The 17,734-nt window shown below is 43.6% G+C and overlaps 1 protein-coding gene across 1 annotated transcript in view; it reads left to right on the top strand.

Annotated features, from left to right (window-relative positions):
- LOC106589366 (serine-rich coiled-coil domain-containing protein 2) overlaps positions 1-5,541 on the top strand; it is a 91,357-nt gene extending 85,816 nt beyond the window's left edge. Inside the window, exon 10 of the mRNA XM_082970426.1 lies at positions 1-5,541. This exon is cut by the window's left edge and continues 671 nt beyond it. Within this exon, the coding sequence (XP_082826552.1) occupies positions 1-85 (85 nt within the window). The 3' untranslated portion in view covers positions 86-5,541.
- The last annotated feature ends 12,193 nt before the right edge of the window (positions 5,542-17,734 follow it).

Genomic DNA, 17,734 nt, shown 5'->3' with positions numbered 1-17,734 from the left:
CAGAGAACCAGAGAGTGGTGGGCTCAAGGCCAGAGGTCTAGGCCCTCCCAGCCTCTTACGACTCCCCAAGCCAAAGGGCCACTGATTGCTCTCTCTCAATTCTCAGTGCCCTCTAGTAAGGCCATTCAGCACCACCCTCTACCTACTCAGACCCAAAAGATCAGACTTCGTCTAGAGGCTTCCGACCTCCCCTTAGTAAGGTTACCATGTCTACCCTGTGAGAAAGGATGACATGCAGACTAATAGACTATATCCTTTAATATATAACCCAAAATAATATTTTATCTAACCTCTTCCAATAAGAATCACTAAAGGTCAGAAAAAAAATTGGCTCATGTACACATTTGATATCATCTCAGATGAAGAAGTCAAGCATAACATCTTATTGTTTTTCCCCTCTAAAAAATTGCTTCAACACTGTCTGTGCGTAGATTGTTGTTTTTGTGAAGTTCTGTTTCAAAGTGGGAACTGGCAGGATGCTTAACTTTATATTCCCTCCAGCCCCAACAAGCTACAATTACAACTTTACTTTCTGGCCAAAACTTTTCCCAAGATAATGAACATGCGTAGGAACACGGCATTATCTGGCCTCAATATAGCATTTAGGGTTATTTATACATACTCAGTTGGGTTGAACTTTACAGGGCTTGACATTAACGCTTGTCCGCTTTCCCAGGGCAAGTAAAAAAATTAATTAAAAAAAATCGGATATGAAGAATATAGATTTAAGTTGTCCGAATGGACAAGAACCCAAAAAAAAATTATAAAAAAAAAAATCACTAGTAATAATAATAATAAGTCTAATTGTTTCAGTGATTTTTTTTTTTTTTTTTTATACAATTTTTTTGTTGTTGATCGGATTCGTCTAATTATTAGACGAATCCGATCAGAATTGGATCAGTGTCCTCCTAATCTCTGCAGAGCGCTTTAGAGTATAATTATTGTAGGCCTGCATTGACAGGCACAAGCGATCTTTCAATCATGCAGTCACGAGATGTGTTTTTGAGATCAAAGCAAGCCTAGCCGCATGTGCACATGTTGGTATTCATTGCTAGTTAGTGAGTTATTTGCCCAGTTATAGCTCATTTTTGGTCGTCAATGAAAATGCTGGAAAAGTTTGCATCACCTTGTCAGAAGAGAGCGACATTTGCGCAGCAGGTAAAGCAATGATATACAACAGCCATATTGTGTAGATTGGCTTGTTCTCACTACTTAACTATTTAGCTATTAGCATGTATTAATGTTATGTCTGATGGCTTAAAACATATTTCCACCCGCGCTCGTGTATAACCTCAAATGGCAGACACGCAGTTGATACGGGTGCGCAGTTGATGAAACCAATGCTGCATACTCCGGTTGTAAAACCGTCTCGCAAGCGCAAAAATTCTCTCCTATTCAATACTGGCCATGTAATTCTGCCAAAGTCTAAGAATATATTTTTTTAATAGCCTAATTGACAAGTAATTCCTATGCTGTCAAGATTTTCCCTGAACACTGAATATTTTAACCTTACAAATGGATAAACAAGTGACGTGAGCTTTCGGACAAGTAAAAAAATCAGTCCTACTTGTCTGAAGGACCAAGTGGCTAAGAAAGTTAATGTCAAGCCGAGCTTAACTGAACAGCTGCCTGTATGTAGGGGTTGGGCTTAGTATAACTTTGATTTCTCTATAGACAGGAACTTCATTTACCTGATATAATCTCTGTGTAGCAGTGTGGTAGAGGGATTAAGACAATATAACACAGTGGAGCGGTTACAGGAACAGAGAATCCCTTTTGACTTGAAGGGGAACATTTGGTTGTATAGACTAGAGAATATAGTTAGTTACATCAGATATTGTCCCTCTGGCTAAACTGGGGGATTCTACTTGCTGAGTGATGTTCTAAAGTTCCCCTTGCTACACAGCCAGTATTGTGTGTCTCTCTCACAGGAGGTTGGTGGCACCTTAATTTGGGGGGGAAGGGCTCGTCGTAATGACTGGAGCGGAATCAGTGGAATGGTATCAAATACATCAAACACATGGTTTATGAGCCGTTCTCCCCTCAGCAGCCTCCTGTGTTCTCTGGTTTTGAAACACCTTTATTATTTCTGCCTTGTACCCTGAGAATGCCTTACGTTTTTAAGTGCACTCTCAAAAGTAGCTGTATGTTGCACTGTACCCTTCTGTCTACCGATAGTCTGTATCTGTCTTTGTGGTGGTGCAGTTTGATTGCGACACAGGGACAACAAAGAGATCAGAGGAGCCATCTTGTGCAATTGGTGCTCTCTGAGCCTTCTTTGTTCCCCTCGTGCTTCCATCATGAGCAGGTCTAGTTTGGTCTGTGGGTAGAGGGTCACCCACATGCTACCTTAATGAGGCTGCACCAGAGAAGAGCTCAGCCTCTCAGCCCAACTACACAGCAGACGTGCTTCAGGCCAGGTCCCTGAATAGAAGGGGACAGAAAGATAAATAATTTCCTAGCATGAAACAATGTTGCTGGTGTAATGCAGAGGCTGGTGGCAACTTCCACGTGATCCGTAATGATTCTGAGTCGGATCCAGTTGGCATGGTAACACGGCTGAGTGGCACGAGGATGTCGAGTGTGTTACGCACATGCTCAGTGTGTCCCTGTCGACAGCAGGGCCAGGCATGCTCCTTTGACATCTGCTAAGACTTAACCCTCCATTTTTACATTTTTTAATTGTTCACTACTACTTCTCTCACTCCTTCCTCAAAAGGTGATAGACTTACAATGAGTGCGTCACGGTGGGTCAGAGTGTCAAGGAGGGTGGAGAGGGACACAATGACTCTCATTTGCTTTTCTTCAAAGTCATGTCTAACTACTTCCTGGTCTGTTACTATGTTTAGTCCTTGAGATCTTTAAGTAGTAGCCAATTGGCACCATTGACCTATCAGGTCCTTATTTCCTTGATGATGTCATAACTGATCTTTTGATCCCAAGTCAGTTGGCTCACTGTACGTTGTAGAATGAGCGGAACGTCACCCAGTCAAAACGGTCTCAAAGACGAGAATAAAAATGCCTATTTCTGTAACTTAATTTGGCATTTCTTCTTTCCCAACTAAAGCTTTACATGTTTTTCTATGCAACACAGTTGTGCCCTAGTCATGGAAGATAAGTCACAGTGGTACATAGTCATGGGCAATGAGCTGGTTGCCTCCATGAACCATTCTCGTTATGGGCATATGTAAAGCCAGATGTAAGTGTACTTGATATCTAAAGCACTTGTTTTGCTGCCACCAAGTATTTGTCTTTCCATTCCTAAATGATTGGAAGCCATGCCCCATAATGGTCATCACGAGGACTCACCTTATGTTTTTGTCAAGCGTTTTGAAGTGCTTTCTGCAGCAACCCTACAACGCACGCGTACAACATCACCCTGATCTGAATCTGCCTCTGGACCTGAAAAACGTCAATCAACTCTGCTATTTGGAATGCACGGCTGCTTCCAATCCCACCCAGATAAGAACCAAAAACGTTTTATACATTTAATCTCTTCAATGATGAACAAACAAACTATTTGATGTTTGTCAGGATGAGGAAGAGATTAATTTAATCAATTCCTGTTTGACAGTCAGTCCTTGACTTAAAGGATTTAGAATGTTCAGGGGGAAGGATATTTAAAAAAAATATATTAACGAGATCTTAACAGAAACCCTAACATGTTTATCTCTGAGAAATTCTCACCCAAAACCCCCAAAATAGGAGTGACTTAAAATTATTGAGAAGGGTTGGGATTTGTTAGTCATGCATTATTATTTTTCGGTTGTCTAGCTTTGCTTGGCTTACCATATTATGGTATGTAGATTAAACAAATGTCAAATGCATAACTTGCCCTCAAAATGACTGCATGGGATAGCATCACGTAGCAGTATTCACCGTAAAGCACTCTTGCTGTTCTTGTGTATTACAGAAGTGCCTGCTTTTGTGACTTCCTTTCCCACAGTCCTGAACATAACATTTTGGTATGTAGATGAGTGTGGTTCTGGAGCTTGGTCCCACTGCCTGGCTGTGTTGCTGAAAGAGGTCTGCCTTGGGTTCACAGGTGAATCCCACTCCTTGCTCCATCTGGCTGCCAGTGGGGCTCCCTCCGCCCCTCTACAGGGTTCAACACAGGGATGCATTATGCTCTCCCAGGCTATCAGATGTTAGCATGCCAGCCTCACTTAGTATTCACTGTCCCAGTCTCACACAGTCAACCCGTTCTGACTGGGAAGGGCAAACCTGTTTGTCTGTCTCACTACAGAAGCATCCTCTGTATTCAAAAAGCAGGCCAAGGTATGCTTCCAGTGTTGTCTCAGCTCTGACGTTTTGAATTTCAAGTGTTCAGATTTGCTTTGCTGCCGTCTCAATGCACTCTGGTGTGCCCCCTTGTCCTTGTGAGTAGTCTTAAGTAGATCTGCCGCTGTGCTGCTTGTCTCTTCCCGAATTTAGAACAAATCTGTTTTAAGCTCATTTTCCTTTTTTTCCTTTTTTTTTTTTTTAATGGAAATGTTGAAACAGTAGTTTAATTCATGTAATTACATTGTAAACAGAGGCATGTGTTTGCTGCTCATAACGATCTGTTAAATTCATGTTTAATGTTCCTCATTATCTCAAATGGCACCCTTTTATAGTGCACTAAATTTGACCAGAGCCTTATGAGCCCTTGTCAAAAGTAGTGCACTATATAGGGAATAGGGTGCTATTTGGAACGCAGTTGTCCCCCTTCCCTCCGTGCACTGCTCCTTAATTCTGGAGAAGTAGGACTCTCCTTAAGTAAATCACCATTTCACAGATGTTGCGGCCTGGAGTTTTTCCCGACCTTGTGACCTGCCAATGAAAAATTGGGCTATCACTACCCCAGTTTTTTTAAAGTTTTTTTATTCTTTTGGTCAGGTCACTTGGTAATTACAAAGTCCTGGCCACTTATTTTATGGACAGTGAGGACTGGGTTCAGGTCCATAATCTTCTGCTTTGTTGTTGTCTGATATCACTGCTGTGAACTTAAACTCCATAACATGAGTCTGTTTTGAAATACACTAATCAATATGGCAGATGTACTGTATGACTACTGTCCTGTTTCTTTCACCTCGCTAGCATCACATTGACTGTACATTGTACTGTATAACTTATTTTCCTCACCTAGGACAGGAAATTAAAACAGAGAGACTCTGCTCAGAGGATCGGTTGTGTTTCCTCATGTATTTGTGTTTATCTTCCTGCCACTTCTGTTTTAATTCCATGTTTGCTATACTGTTATTTAATATGTGCAATACGATAACGATTGAGAGCATACTGTTGTACACAATACTAATTATTTATGTCTATGATATCCAATATCTATATCTGTGTAATTGTCACTGAATTCTTGTGAGCTTTTCAAAAAAGAAACATCTCAATCTGAAATGCACTTTAAATGGTTGTGGTGAGACTGAATATGAATGAATGAACTTAAAAGTGTTGAACTACTTTTCGTTTTGATTCTGCTCCCCACCCTTTTTGCTGTGATGTCTCTGAGGCTACGGAGTGGCTGAGCGCTCAAATAAAGACTGCACTCAATCTACTGTGTGTGTGTGTGTACACAGTGACAATGTGGTGGGAAAATGAAGTGGTTAGGTCTCTGGGGTTGGCATGAGAGGGTAGGAACCAAGGAGAGAGGCAGTCAGTGGTGGGGATAAGGGGATGAAACGCTTGGCTGAGAAGAGAGACATGAGTGGTTTGTACAGCAAGAGAAGTGGTGGAACATGAGTGGTTTGGATGGGTATTTGGGTGAGGGTAGTAAGAGAGTGTAGGGATCGATGGGCAAGGGTGGGGTGAGATGGGTCTAGAGGTAGAGATGACTGTGTTCATTCACTCAAAGGGAAGCACAGCTGCGAGCTGCCCAGTTACATACGCAAGGCTACGGGGCCAGACGGCTTACCAGGAGGTGTGCTGACTAACTGGCAGGTGTCTTCACTGACACTTTCAACATGTCCCTGATTGAGTCTAATACCAACATGTTTCAAGCAGACCACCATAGTCCCTGTGCCCAAGAACACAAAGGCAACCTGCCTAAATGACTACAGACACTCACATCCGTAGCCATGAAGTGCTTTGAAAGGCTGGTAATGGCTGACATCAACTCCATTATCCCAGAAACCCTAGACCCACTTCAATGTGCATACCGCCCAAACAGATCCACAGATGATGCAATCTCTATTGCACTCCACACTGCCCTTTCCCACCTGGACAAAAGGAACACTTATGTGAGAATGCTATTCATTGACTACAGCTCAGCGTTCAACACCATAGTACCCTCAAAGCTCATCACTAAGCTAAGGATCCTGGGACTAAACACCTCCCTCTGCAACTGGATCCTGGGCTTCCTGATGGGCCGCAGCAACACATCTGCCACGCTGATCCTCAACACGGGTGCGTGCTCAGTCCCCTCCTGTACGTCCAGGCACAACTCCAACACCATTAAGTTTGCAGACGACACAAGAGTCTGATCACCAACAACGACATGACAGCCTATAGGGAGGAGGTCAGAGACCTGGCCGGGTGGTGCCAGAATAACAACCTATCCCTCAATGTAACCAAAACTAAGGAGATGATTGTGGACTACAGGAAAAGGAGGACCGAGCACGCCCCCATTCTCATCGATGGGGCTGTAGTGGAGCCGGTTGAGAGCTTCGAGTTCCTTGGTGTCCACATCAACAACAAACTAGACAGTCGTGAAGAGGGCACGACAAAGCCTATTCCCCCTCAGGAAACTAAAAAGATTTGGCATGGGTCCTGAGATCCTCAAAACGTTCTACAGCTGCAACATCGAGAGCATCCTGACTGGTACGGCAATTGCTCGGCCTCTGACCGCAAGGCACTAGAGGGTAGTGCGTACGGCCCAGTACATCACTGGGGCTAAGCTGCCTGCCATCCAGGACCTATACACCAGGTGGTGTCAGAGGAAGGCCCTAAAAATTGTCAAAGACCCCAGCCACCTCAGTCATAGACTGCTCTCTTTACTACTGCATGGCAAGCGGTACCAGAGTCCAGGACAAAAAGGCTTCTCAACAGTTTTTACCCCTAAGCCATAAGACTCCTGAACAGGTAATCTGCTGCTTTCTGTTTATCATATATGCATAGTCACTATCTATACATTCATGTACAGTGGGCTCCAAAATTACTGGCACCCCTGACTGGCAATGCTTAAACAATTATAAACAATATAATTATAGAGAAACTCAAAATACCAACATGTGAGAAATACTGTACTTTATTAATGTTTCAATGGAACCAACCAAAATAATTTATTGATTTAAAAATCAATGTCCTCCAAATCAAGGTTTCACAATTAATGGCACCCTTAAAGATTATTGTAAATGACATCTACCAAAATTAAACCCAAAATTAAATTCCACTTAAGTTTATCGACAGATGGTCGTAGACCTTCATAAATCTTGTGATGGCTACAAGAAGATCCACAAACGATTGAATATACCACTGAGCACTGTCAGGGCAATTATTAAAACATTCAAAAGATATGGAACAGTTAAACCTCACGGGTAGAGGACACAATGCATTTTGCCCCCCAGGATAGGGAGGAGGATGGTGAGAAGCAACAAAATCCCCAAGAATCACTGTGAAAGAATTGCAGGCCTTGGTGGCGTGTTCGGGTCACCAGGTTTCAAAAAGCACCATCAGGCGCCACCTTCACAACCACAGGCTCTTTGGAAGGGTTTCCAGAAGAAGCTCTTTCTCACCCCCCAAGACACAGACGCAAGCGCTTGCAGTTTGCCAAACGTCATTTAAATTATGACTGGAAGAAGGTGCTCTGGGTAGATGAGACCAAAATTGAACGTTTTGGTCAGATACAGCATGGGCATGTTTGACGTCGAAAGAGAGGAACCTCATACCCACGGTGAAATATGGAGGGGGGTCAGTGATGTTTTGGGGCTGTTTTAATTCCAGAGGTCCAGGGGCACTGGTTAAGATTAATGGCATAATGAATTCCACCAAGTATCAGGCAATTTTGGCTGACAAGCTGGTTGCCTCTGCCGGAAGGCTGGGACTTGGCCGTAGGTGGACTTTCCAACAAGACAATGACCCGAAACATACCTCAAGATCCACACAGAAATGGTTCTGTGACAACAAAATCAATGTTGTGCCATGGCCATCTCAGTCGCCGGACCTCCATCTAATCGAAAACCTGTGGGCTGAGTAGAAGAGGGCAGTTGATAAGCGCAAAGAATGTGAAGGATCTGCATAGGAATGGTCCAAAATCCCTCCAAATGTATTCCTTAACCTTGTCAAACATTACAGGAAAAGACTCCATGCTGTTATCCTTGCCAGAGGTGGTTGCACTAAGTACTAAATGAGGAGTGCCAATAATTATGAAACCTTGATTTTGGATAAATGTTTTGTATTAAATAATTGTATGATTTTTTTATTGGTTCCATTGAAACATTAATAAAGTACAGTATTTCTCACATGTTGGTATTTTGAGTTTCTCTATAATTATATTGTTTATATTTTTTAAAGTATTGTTTGTGCATTGCCAGTCAGGGGTGCCAGTAATTTTGGAGCCCACTGCACATACTACCTCAATTGGCCCGACCAACCAGTGCTCCGGCACATTGGCTAACCGGGCTATCTGCATTGTGTCCCACCACCCGCCAACCCCTCTTTACGCTACTGCTACTCTCTGTTCATCATATATGCATAGTCACTTTAACCATATCTACATGTACATACTACCTCAATCAGCCTGACTAACCGGTCTCTGTATGTGGCCTCGTTACTTTTATAGCCTCGCTACTGTCTTTTTACTTCTTTACTTACCTATTGTTCACCTAATACCTTTTTTGCACTATTGGTATGAGCCTGTAAGCAAGCATTTCACTGTAAGGTGAAATACCTGTTGTATTCGGCGCCCGTGACAAACTTTGATTTGATTTGAAAATAGGCCTGCACACAGCCCAAAGAGCAACAATACTACTCACACACAGTGACGCCCTGCTCTCTCTGCAGCTCTACCTGCCAGCTCTAAAGAAATGGCGTGCTGACTGCCACAGGCATAAGAAGTTTATATAGTTGTTTTGCATTCAGGTCGATTCTTTATATCAGGAAGACGGCAAAGTTCCAAGGACTCAGCTGTTGCATATTTATCTCGGCATAAGAGGGGAAGTTGTTATTGAAAACCCTCTCTTTCAATAGAGTGCTGTAGGGTCCTTTTTTAACTTTCTCTGTTCCCAGAAGTTCACATGAGTGTGGTGTGCCAGTGGAGGTCTCTTTTCACCATGCCACCACCTCTGGAAGTAAACCAATAACTAGGTTTAATGGTAAAAGGAATTATACTGAACAAAAATATAAACGTAACAATTTCTAAGTTTTTACTGAGTTACAATTCATATAAGTCAATTTAAATAAATTAATGAGGCCGTAATCTATGGATTTCACATCACTGGGAATCCAGATATGCATCTGTTGCTCAGATACCTTTTTTTAACGTAGGGGTGTGGATCAGAAAACCGCTCGGTATATGGTGTGTCACCATTTACTTCATGCAGCAGGAAACATCTTCGCATAGAGGTGGTCTGGCTGTTGACTGGCCTGTGGAATGTTGTCCCACTCTTCAATGGCTGTGCGAAGTTGCTGAATATTGACGGGCACTGGAACACGTTGTCGTACACGTCGATCCAGAACATCCCAAACATACTCAATGGGTGACATGTCTGAGTATGCAGGCCATGGAACAACTGGGACATTTTCAGCTTCCATGAATTGTGTACAGATCCTTGTGACATGGGGCTGTGGATTAACATGCTGAAACATGAGGTGATGGCGGCAGATGAATGGCATGACAATGGGCCTCAGGATCTCGTCACGGTATCTTTGTGCATTCAACTTGCCATCGAAAAAATGGAAGTGTTTATTGTCCATAGCTTATGCCTAACCCCAACGCCACCATGGGACACTCTGTTCACAATATTGACGTCGGCAAACCGCTCATCCACATGACGCCATACACGTGGTCTGCGGTTGTGAGGCCGGTTGGGCATTTTTTTTACATTTTAGTCATTTAGCAGACGCTCTTACCCAGAGCGACTTACAATAGTGAATGCATTAATTTCATACATTTTCTTTATTATTATTTTTTCCGTACTGGTCCCCCATGGGAATCAAACCCACAACCCTGGCGTTGCAAACACCATGCTCTACCAACTGAGCCACACGGGACCTGCCAAACTCTTTATAAAGATGTTGGAGGCGGCTTATGGCAGAGAAATGAACATTCAATTCTCTGGCAATCGCTCTGGTGGACATTCCTCCAGTCAGCATGCCAATTGCATGCTCCCTCAACTTGAGACGTCTGTGGCTTTGTGTTGTGACAAAACTGCACATTTTAGAGTAGCCTTTTATTGTCCCCAGCATAAAGTGCACCTGTGTAATGGTCCTGCTGTTTAATAAGCTTCTTGATATGCCACACCTGTCAGGTGCATGGATTATCTTGGCTAAGGAGAAATGCTCAAACAGGAATGTGAAAATAATTATAAACTTTGTGCGTATGGAACATTTCTGGGATCTTATTTCAGCTAATGAAACATGGGACCAACACATTACATGTCGATGACATTTTTTGGTTCAGTGTAAATCTGGTTTAACTTTATACAGAGCAAAGCCATCAGCCACCCAGGCACCACACTCAGCAGTACAGGTGATTTACAAGAGGCCAAGCTAAATGCAGACCTCTGAGCAATAAAACCCACATAGTGCTCCCATTACTCACTAGCTTTATCTTTCTCACCATTGGCCAAAGCATAGCAGATGTGCTATGGGCCTTAAAGGTCCAATGCAGCTGTCTTTATCTCTATATCAATCATTTCTGGGTAACAACTGTGATTGTTTAAATGAAAATGGTCAAAAAGTAACAAAAATAGCTTCTTAGCAAAGAGCAATTTCTCAAGCAAGAATGTTGCTAGGACAGTGTGAGTGGTCTAAGTGGGGAGGGAAACAAAAAATTAGCTGCTATTGGCAGAGGTTTGGAACTCTTTCTTATTGGTCAATCTAAGTAACATAAAACAATCTCCATCAACATCCATCAGTTTAAGCTAGAGATATCAGATATTTGTTGCATGGGCTGCGTCTCAATCCACCGCATCCGCCTATATTGGCTTTCCGCATTTGCGGTAGAAGGTGGCCAAGTTACAGCGGTATTTGTCAGACCATGAGTCATCTCGAAAATCTGTCTTCTCATGAAAACGTCTGTAGCATCCAAACTATTATGACCACTCTATGGAAAGGGAGACTCATAAAAATGATGGTGTTCTCTGTTTGATCTACGACCCCCACAAGAGTCACGGGACTCATCTGAAGGTAACCCACACAAACAAATCAAGCATGTCAACAAAAATAAGGGGTTAAAAAACTAAAATAATTCCTCAACTTAATATGGTTAAGGTCCTGCTCACACTGCCCTACCCTGTGCTTTGACCTCTACGTCCCTTCCGTCTTCAAGAGAGCGAGAGTTGCACCCCTTCTGAAAAAACCTACACTCGATCCCTCCGATGTCAACAACTACAGACCAGTATCCCTTCTTTCTTTTCTCTCCAAAACTCTTGAACGTGCCGTCCTTGACCAGCTCTCCTGCTATCTCTCTCAGAATGACCTTCTTGATCCTAATCAGTCAGGTTTCAAGACTGGGCATTCAACTGAGACTGCTCTTCTCTGTGTCACGGAGGCTCTCCGCACTGCTAAAGCTAACTCTCTCTCCTCTGCTCTCATCCTTCTAGACCTATCTGCTGCCTTTGATACTGTGAACCATCAGATCCTCCTCTCCACCCTCTCCGAGTTGGGCATCTCCGGCGCGGCCCACGCTTGGATTGCGTCCTACCTGACAGGTCGCTCCTACCAGGTGGCGTGGCGAGAATCTGTCTCCGCACCATGCGCTCTCACCACTGGTGTCCCCCAGGGCTCTGTTCTAGGCCCTCTCCTATTCTCGCTATACACCAAGTCACTTGGCTCTGTCATATCCTCACATGGTCTCTCCTATCATTGCTATGCAGACGACACACAATTAATCTTCTCCTTTCCCCCTTCTGATAACCAGGCGGCGAATCGCATCTCTGCATGTCTGTCAGACATATCAGTGTGGATGACGGATCACCAGCTCAAGCTGAACCTCGGCAAGACGGAGCTGCTCTTCCTCCCGGGGAAGGACTGCCCGTTCCATGATCTCGCCATCACGGTTGACAACTCCCTTGTGTCCTCCTCCCAGAGTGCTAAGAACCTTGGCGTGATCCTGGACAACACCCTGTCGTTCTCCACTAACATCAAGGCGGTGACCCGATCCTGTAGGTTCATGCTCTACAACATTCGCAGAGTACGACCCTGCCTCACACAGGAAGCGGCGCAGGTCCTAATCCAGGCACTTGTCATCTCCCGTCTGGATTACTGCAACTCGCTGTTGGCTGGGCTCCCTGCCTGTGCCATTAAACCCCTACAACTCATCCAGAACGCCGCAGCCCGTCTGGTGTTCAACCTTCCCAAGTTCTCTCACGTCACCCCGCTCCTCCGCTCTCTCCACTGGCTTCCAGTTGAAGCTCGCATCCGCTACAAGACCATGGTGATTGCCTACGGAGCTGTGAAGGGAACGGCACCTCCATACCTTCAGGCTCTGATCATGCCCTACACCCAAACAAGGGTACTGCGTTCATCCACCTTTGGCCTGCTGGCCCCCCTACCTCTGAGGAAGCACAGTTCCCGCTCAGCCCAGTCAAAACTGTTCGCTGCTCAGACACCCCAATGGTGGAACAAGCTCCCTCACGACGCCAGGACAGCGGAGTCAATCACCACCTTCCGGAGACACCTGAAACCCCACCTCTTTAAGGAATACCTAGGATAGGATAAAGTAATCCTTCTAACCCCCCCCCCCCCCCTTAAAAGATTTAGATGCACTATTGTAAAGTGGTTGTTCCACTGGATATCATAAGGTGAATGCACCAATTTGTAAGTCGCTCTGGATAAGAGCGTCTGCTAAATGACTTAAATGTAAAAAAAAAAACATGTAAATGTAATATATCGCCAAGATATAGGACAGACACTTCAAAACCTTATTCCTTATGATGTATTTTTTTACATTTTTTTTTTTACATTTATGAATGTGTTATTCAATGCGTTTCTATGGGCTATAGTAGTAAAGACCAAATAATAATAACAAATTGATACCTAAAGGGGTCCCCCCCAGCTTAGACTTTGAGGTTAACACATTTTCTGATGGTATTTTCAAAACAGCTCTTACACTAAAAGGGCATTATCATAATTTTCACAATTTCACAGTATTATTCCAACCTCATAGTGTGGAAATGTATATAAAACACAGGGAAATCACATTTTTGACTGCACTGGACCTTTAAAGATTGATCTGGTCTGGGCTCCTCAGATATATTAAATAGATTGACATGAGAAATCACATTTCCTATTCCCTGCTCGAACCCAGAGAGAATCCGTGTCCCGAGAGTTTCAGTTGAATTATATGCTTTTAAAGTTTCAGTGGATTGTAAAATTAGTTGAGAAGTCAGCGATATTTTGATAGGTTACTGTGGCACAGTAGTGTTAAGAGTCATGAGTGAGTGCTACTGTATGAGGGCCCACTTTTCGTTTTGCTGTAATTTTCAGAAGAGCAAGCACTGTGAGCGGACATGGGAATTCAGCCCTGCAGTCCAGTCAGACACTGGTAAAGTCGGTTTATATAACGCCTGGGTAACTGACATGTAACAAGACAGTCACACACACACACACAAAATAAATCAGCAGATAAACCATGAATATATCTATGTCTTTACAGAAGGCAAAGCAGGTTGTTTGGAGTAAATCACAAACCTGAAAGAGGATGTTTTGGAATGCTTCACGTCCAGTCTGGAAATAGAACATCTCAAGTCCCAGAATAAGCCACTTCTTAACCCAGAACTTGAATGAATGAATGGATTTTTGGGCAATTAAACCAAACAATTTCCATGATTGCAGCAAATCATGTTTCAAAGAGGCCAAGGCGTGTAGCCCCCTCTCAGCAGCATGAGAGGGAGACTTGAGATACAAACACACATAATTATCATTAACTCAGACTAACAATGGCATGTATTAAAGCACTGTGCCATTTCCAAGAAGGCTAAAATGGATTTTAAAGATTTTTTTTCCGTAAGGGGATGCATGATGTACTCAATTAGCAAGTCTCAGTTTTTGGTGAATCCAGTGCAAATATCAAATGATTCCCCGTAGTCCACTCCACATACTGCACATATACAGTACCAACATAAAACACCGACAAACAATCATAACTGTGTCATCTACCACAAGTTTATATGAAGCCTTCTTCAGCCATCTGTCGATCAGTCTCCCTTTGTTCTCAACGCTTGTGACATGAGCACTTACAAACCCCCTCCTTAATCCTCACCCTTCCATACATTTCCCCTTCCCATTAGGGCTGGGCTGGCTATCGATCGCCACCACCGCATGGCCCCACATCCACTTTAATAACTTTAATGCCCCTCCGAGAGACCAGAGGAGACAAGCTGAAGAGATTGAGATGTTCTGGGGCTGATGGTGCCGCCACTGACAGATTGAGATCAGGGCCTCCATGCCTGCCTGTGTCCCTTCTGCCTTTCCACCTATCTCCCTCTCCACAGTGTGTCTAGGAGGCTATCAAGAGGAGGGTAGGACTCCAATAGAACTGTGATGAAGCTGTAATTATTGTGTTTAGGCTAATCAGTAGCGCCCCTTGGGAAGTACAGTTAGAAAGATCCTGGAGTTAATTTCTCATTTGTGGTAGAAGAGAAGATAATAACAAGATGGAACAACAGGAAAAGGGAGGTTCTGGTTACTGAAGTAGCTATTCTCCTGCCATTTTTACAGCTGTTCATTTACACACACACGCGCACACACAGTAGTTAGCAATTATGCGTTCAGTGTGGAACTGGAGAGAGAGGTTAGAAACTCAGACAACATGCTTTTTCACTTTGACTCAGAGCCTCTGTCTAGACATGCTGGTCATCCAACAACAACAAGGTAGCCCTACATTTCATGATGTCCCTAATATCTCACCAAATTCTGAAAAATGCCTCAATTTCGCTGTGACAGGTTGAGGATGACAAAAAGTAACGGTTCTGTGTCCTGACGCTCCATCTTGCTGGCGTCCTTGACAATGTTGAGTGCAAAAACGTTCATCTCGCTAGAGCTTAATCTTCAAATGTTTTGAACTACTTCCACAACATCACAGCTGTTCATTTACACACCACACACACACACACACACACACACACACACACACCTTAGCAACTGCCTCTGTTTTGGCTATTCTCTGTGAATATCCTCATCACCTGCAGCATGTACTGTATAATTCTGCACCGTTGGAACAGACCCCCAGATCTCCAATACTACCTTCTGGCTGTACTTTCAAATATTCAGGCGGCTGCAGGCGAGCTGGTTCCACAAGTAGCGCTGAGCAGAACAACACGTCTATAATCGTCTCCCAAGATACAACTGCCAGGCCTCTCCTTCCTTCCCTCCTTATTATTTCAACATTTCCCTCGTTTGCTTTTTCTGCAACTTTTGCACATTGACCTATCTATCCTGTGGAAGGTGGAGGGAGGGGGTGCTTAGTTGGGAGATGCTGTTTAGGGAGGCAGTGTTGTGTGAGGGAGGTAAGAAAAGTACTGGCAGTGGAAACTTTCCATAAAGTAAGCATACTGGTGCAGAGACAATCACAACACAATATTACACAGATTAATCCTTGTCTGGCTATTTCTCTATACAATGATGTTGCGTATAACAGCTCCCCTGATTACCCCCCCCAGAACCATGAGAGAGCCTAGTGCTACTACTGTACATAGGAGCGAATGTGGTTGACACAATGATTGAATGTGTTTTAATTACATCTGTTTTGCGTCTTGGTGAGCTGTCATCCACACAGGGAGAACATATATTATGCGAATCTAAAGCAGATGTAAAACGTCTCTAGGCTGAACATGAAACAAAAGGTAATTGTAAAGTGTCCATCACATGAGCTTAATTGGCAGTGCAAACTTAAGTGATAATGCCCTCGAAGCCGGTGTTTGGAGGATGTATTGGCACGGGTGTTAGGCCCGAGACAAAGTCGAGGAACGGCAAACTGTGCCAATATATCCTCCGAACACCGGCTTCGAGGGCATTATCACTTTTATACAACGGGTTACCAACATATTCAAATAATGATAATGGATGTGTCCAAACAACAATCATTCAGATGTTCATTGGCAAACTTCACTTTTCTTTCTTGAGCAGGGGGACCTTGCGGGCGCTGCAGGATTTCAGTCCTTCATGGCGTAGTGTGTTACCAATTGTTTTTTTGGTGACTATGGTCCCAGCTGCCTTGAGATCATTGACAAGACCCTCCCGTGTAGTTCTGGGCTGATTCCTCACCGTTCTCATGATCATTGCAACCCCACGAGGTGAGATCTTGCATGGAGCCCCAGGCCGAGGGATATTGACAGTTCTTTTGTGTTTCTTCCATTTGCGAATAATCGCACCAAATGTTGTCACCTTCTCACCAAGCTGCTTGGCGATGGTCTTGTAGCCCATTCCAGCCTTGTGTAGGTCTACAATCTTGTCCCTGACATCCTTGGAGAGCTCTTTGGTCTTGGCCATGGTGGAGAGTTTGGAATCTGATTGATTGATTGCTTCTGTGGACAGGTGTCTTTTTTTACAGGTAACAAGCTGTGGTTAGGAGCACTCCCTTTAAGAGTGTGCTCCTAATCTCAGCTCATTACCTGTATAAAAAGACACCTGGGAGACAGAAATCTTTCTGATTGATAGGGGGTCAAATACTTATATACCTCATTAAAATGCAAATCATTTTAAAACATTTTTGACATGCGTTTTTCTGGATTTTTGTTGTTGTTATTCTGTCTCTCACTGTTCAAATAAACCTACCATTAAAATGATAGACTGATCATTTCTTTGTAAGTGGGCAAACGTACAAAATCAGCAGGGGATAAAATACTTTTTTCCCCCACTGTATCCATCAGAATTATGCCAGCTGATAAACGCTGCCTGCCTGTCTGTCTCGTCCCGACTCATTCATTACTATGGGACAGCATGATATCGAATTTGAATATTGAAACAATTTTGCAAATGTCGGAGAGACAGACAGCAAGGTTTATACAAATCTCCGCTGGTGAAAACTAAATGTTAGTCTAAAAGAAATGTGAGATAATGTCTAGATGCTTTTTATAGTGGAGATCAAGTTTATAAATTGCCTGGCTGGGCTGATGAGACAGTGGATTGCGCAGTCAGATGGAACAGAGTAAATAGGCATTTTAACATCATAGATTTACTGTAGCTGATGGAATAGACACCGGAATGCGGTTTTAACCAATCAGCATTCCGGATTAGACCCACCCATTGTATAAATAGCATTGATTGGTATATGTAGCATTTGGGCAGCCTAGTGGTTCGAGCGTTGGGCCAGTAAGGTTGCTGGATCGAATCTCCGAGCTAACAAGGTAAAAATCTGTCTTTCTGCCCCTGTTCCCTGGGCACTGAAGACGTGGATGTCGGTTAAGGCAGCCCCCCGCACCTCTCTGATTCAGAGGGGTTGGGTTAAATGTGGAAGACATTTCAGTTGAATACATTGTTGGACAACTGACTAGGTATCCGCCCTTTCCCCATTTTGGAAGAGTGCTCATTCATCCAGTGAAACCCTGAGACAATCCATCGACCTCATTGAGATGTTTTCCATAGA

The sequence above is a fragment of the Salmo salar genome, chromosome 28 (assembly GCF_965601325.2).
Source record: "Salmo salar chromosome 28, fSalSal1, whole genome shotgun sequence".
Lineage (NCBI taxonomy): Eukaryota > Metazoa > Chordata > Actinopteri > Salmoniformes > Salmonidae > Salmo > Salmo salar.
This window is presented reverse-complemented; position numbering and strand designations above follow the sequence as displayed.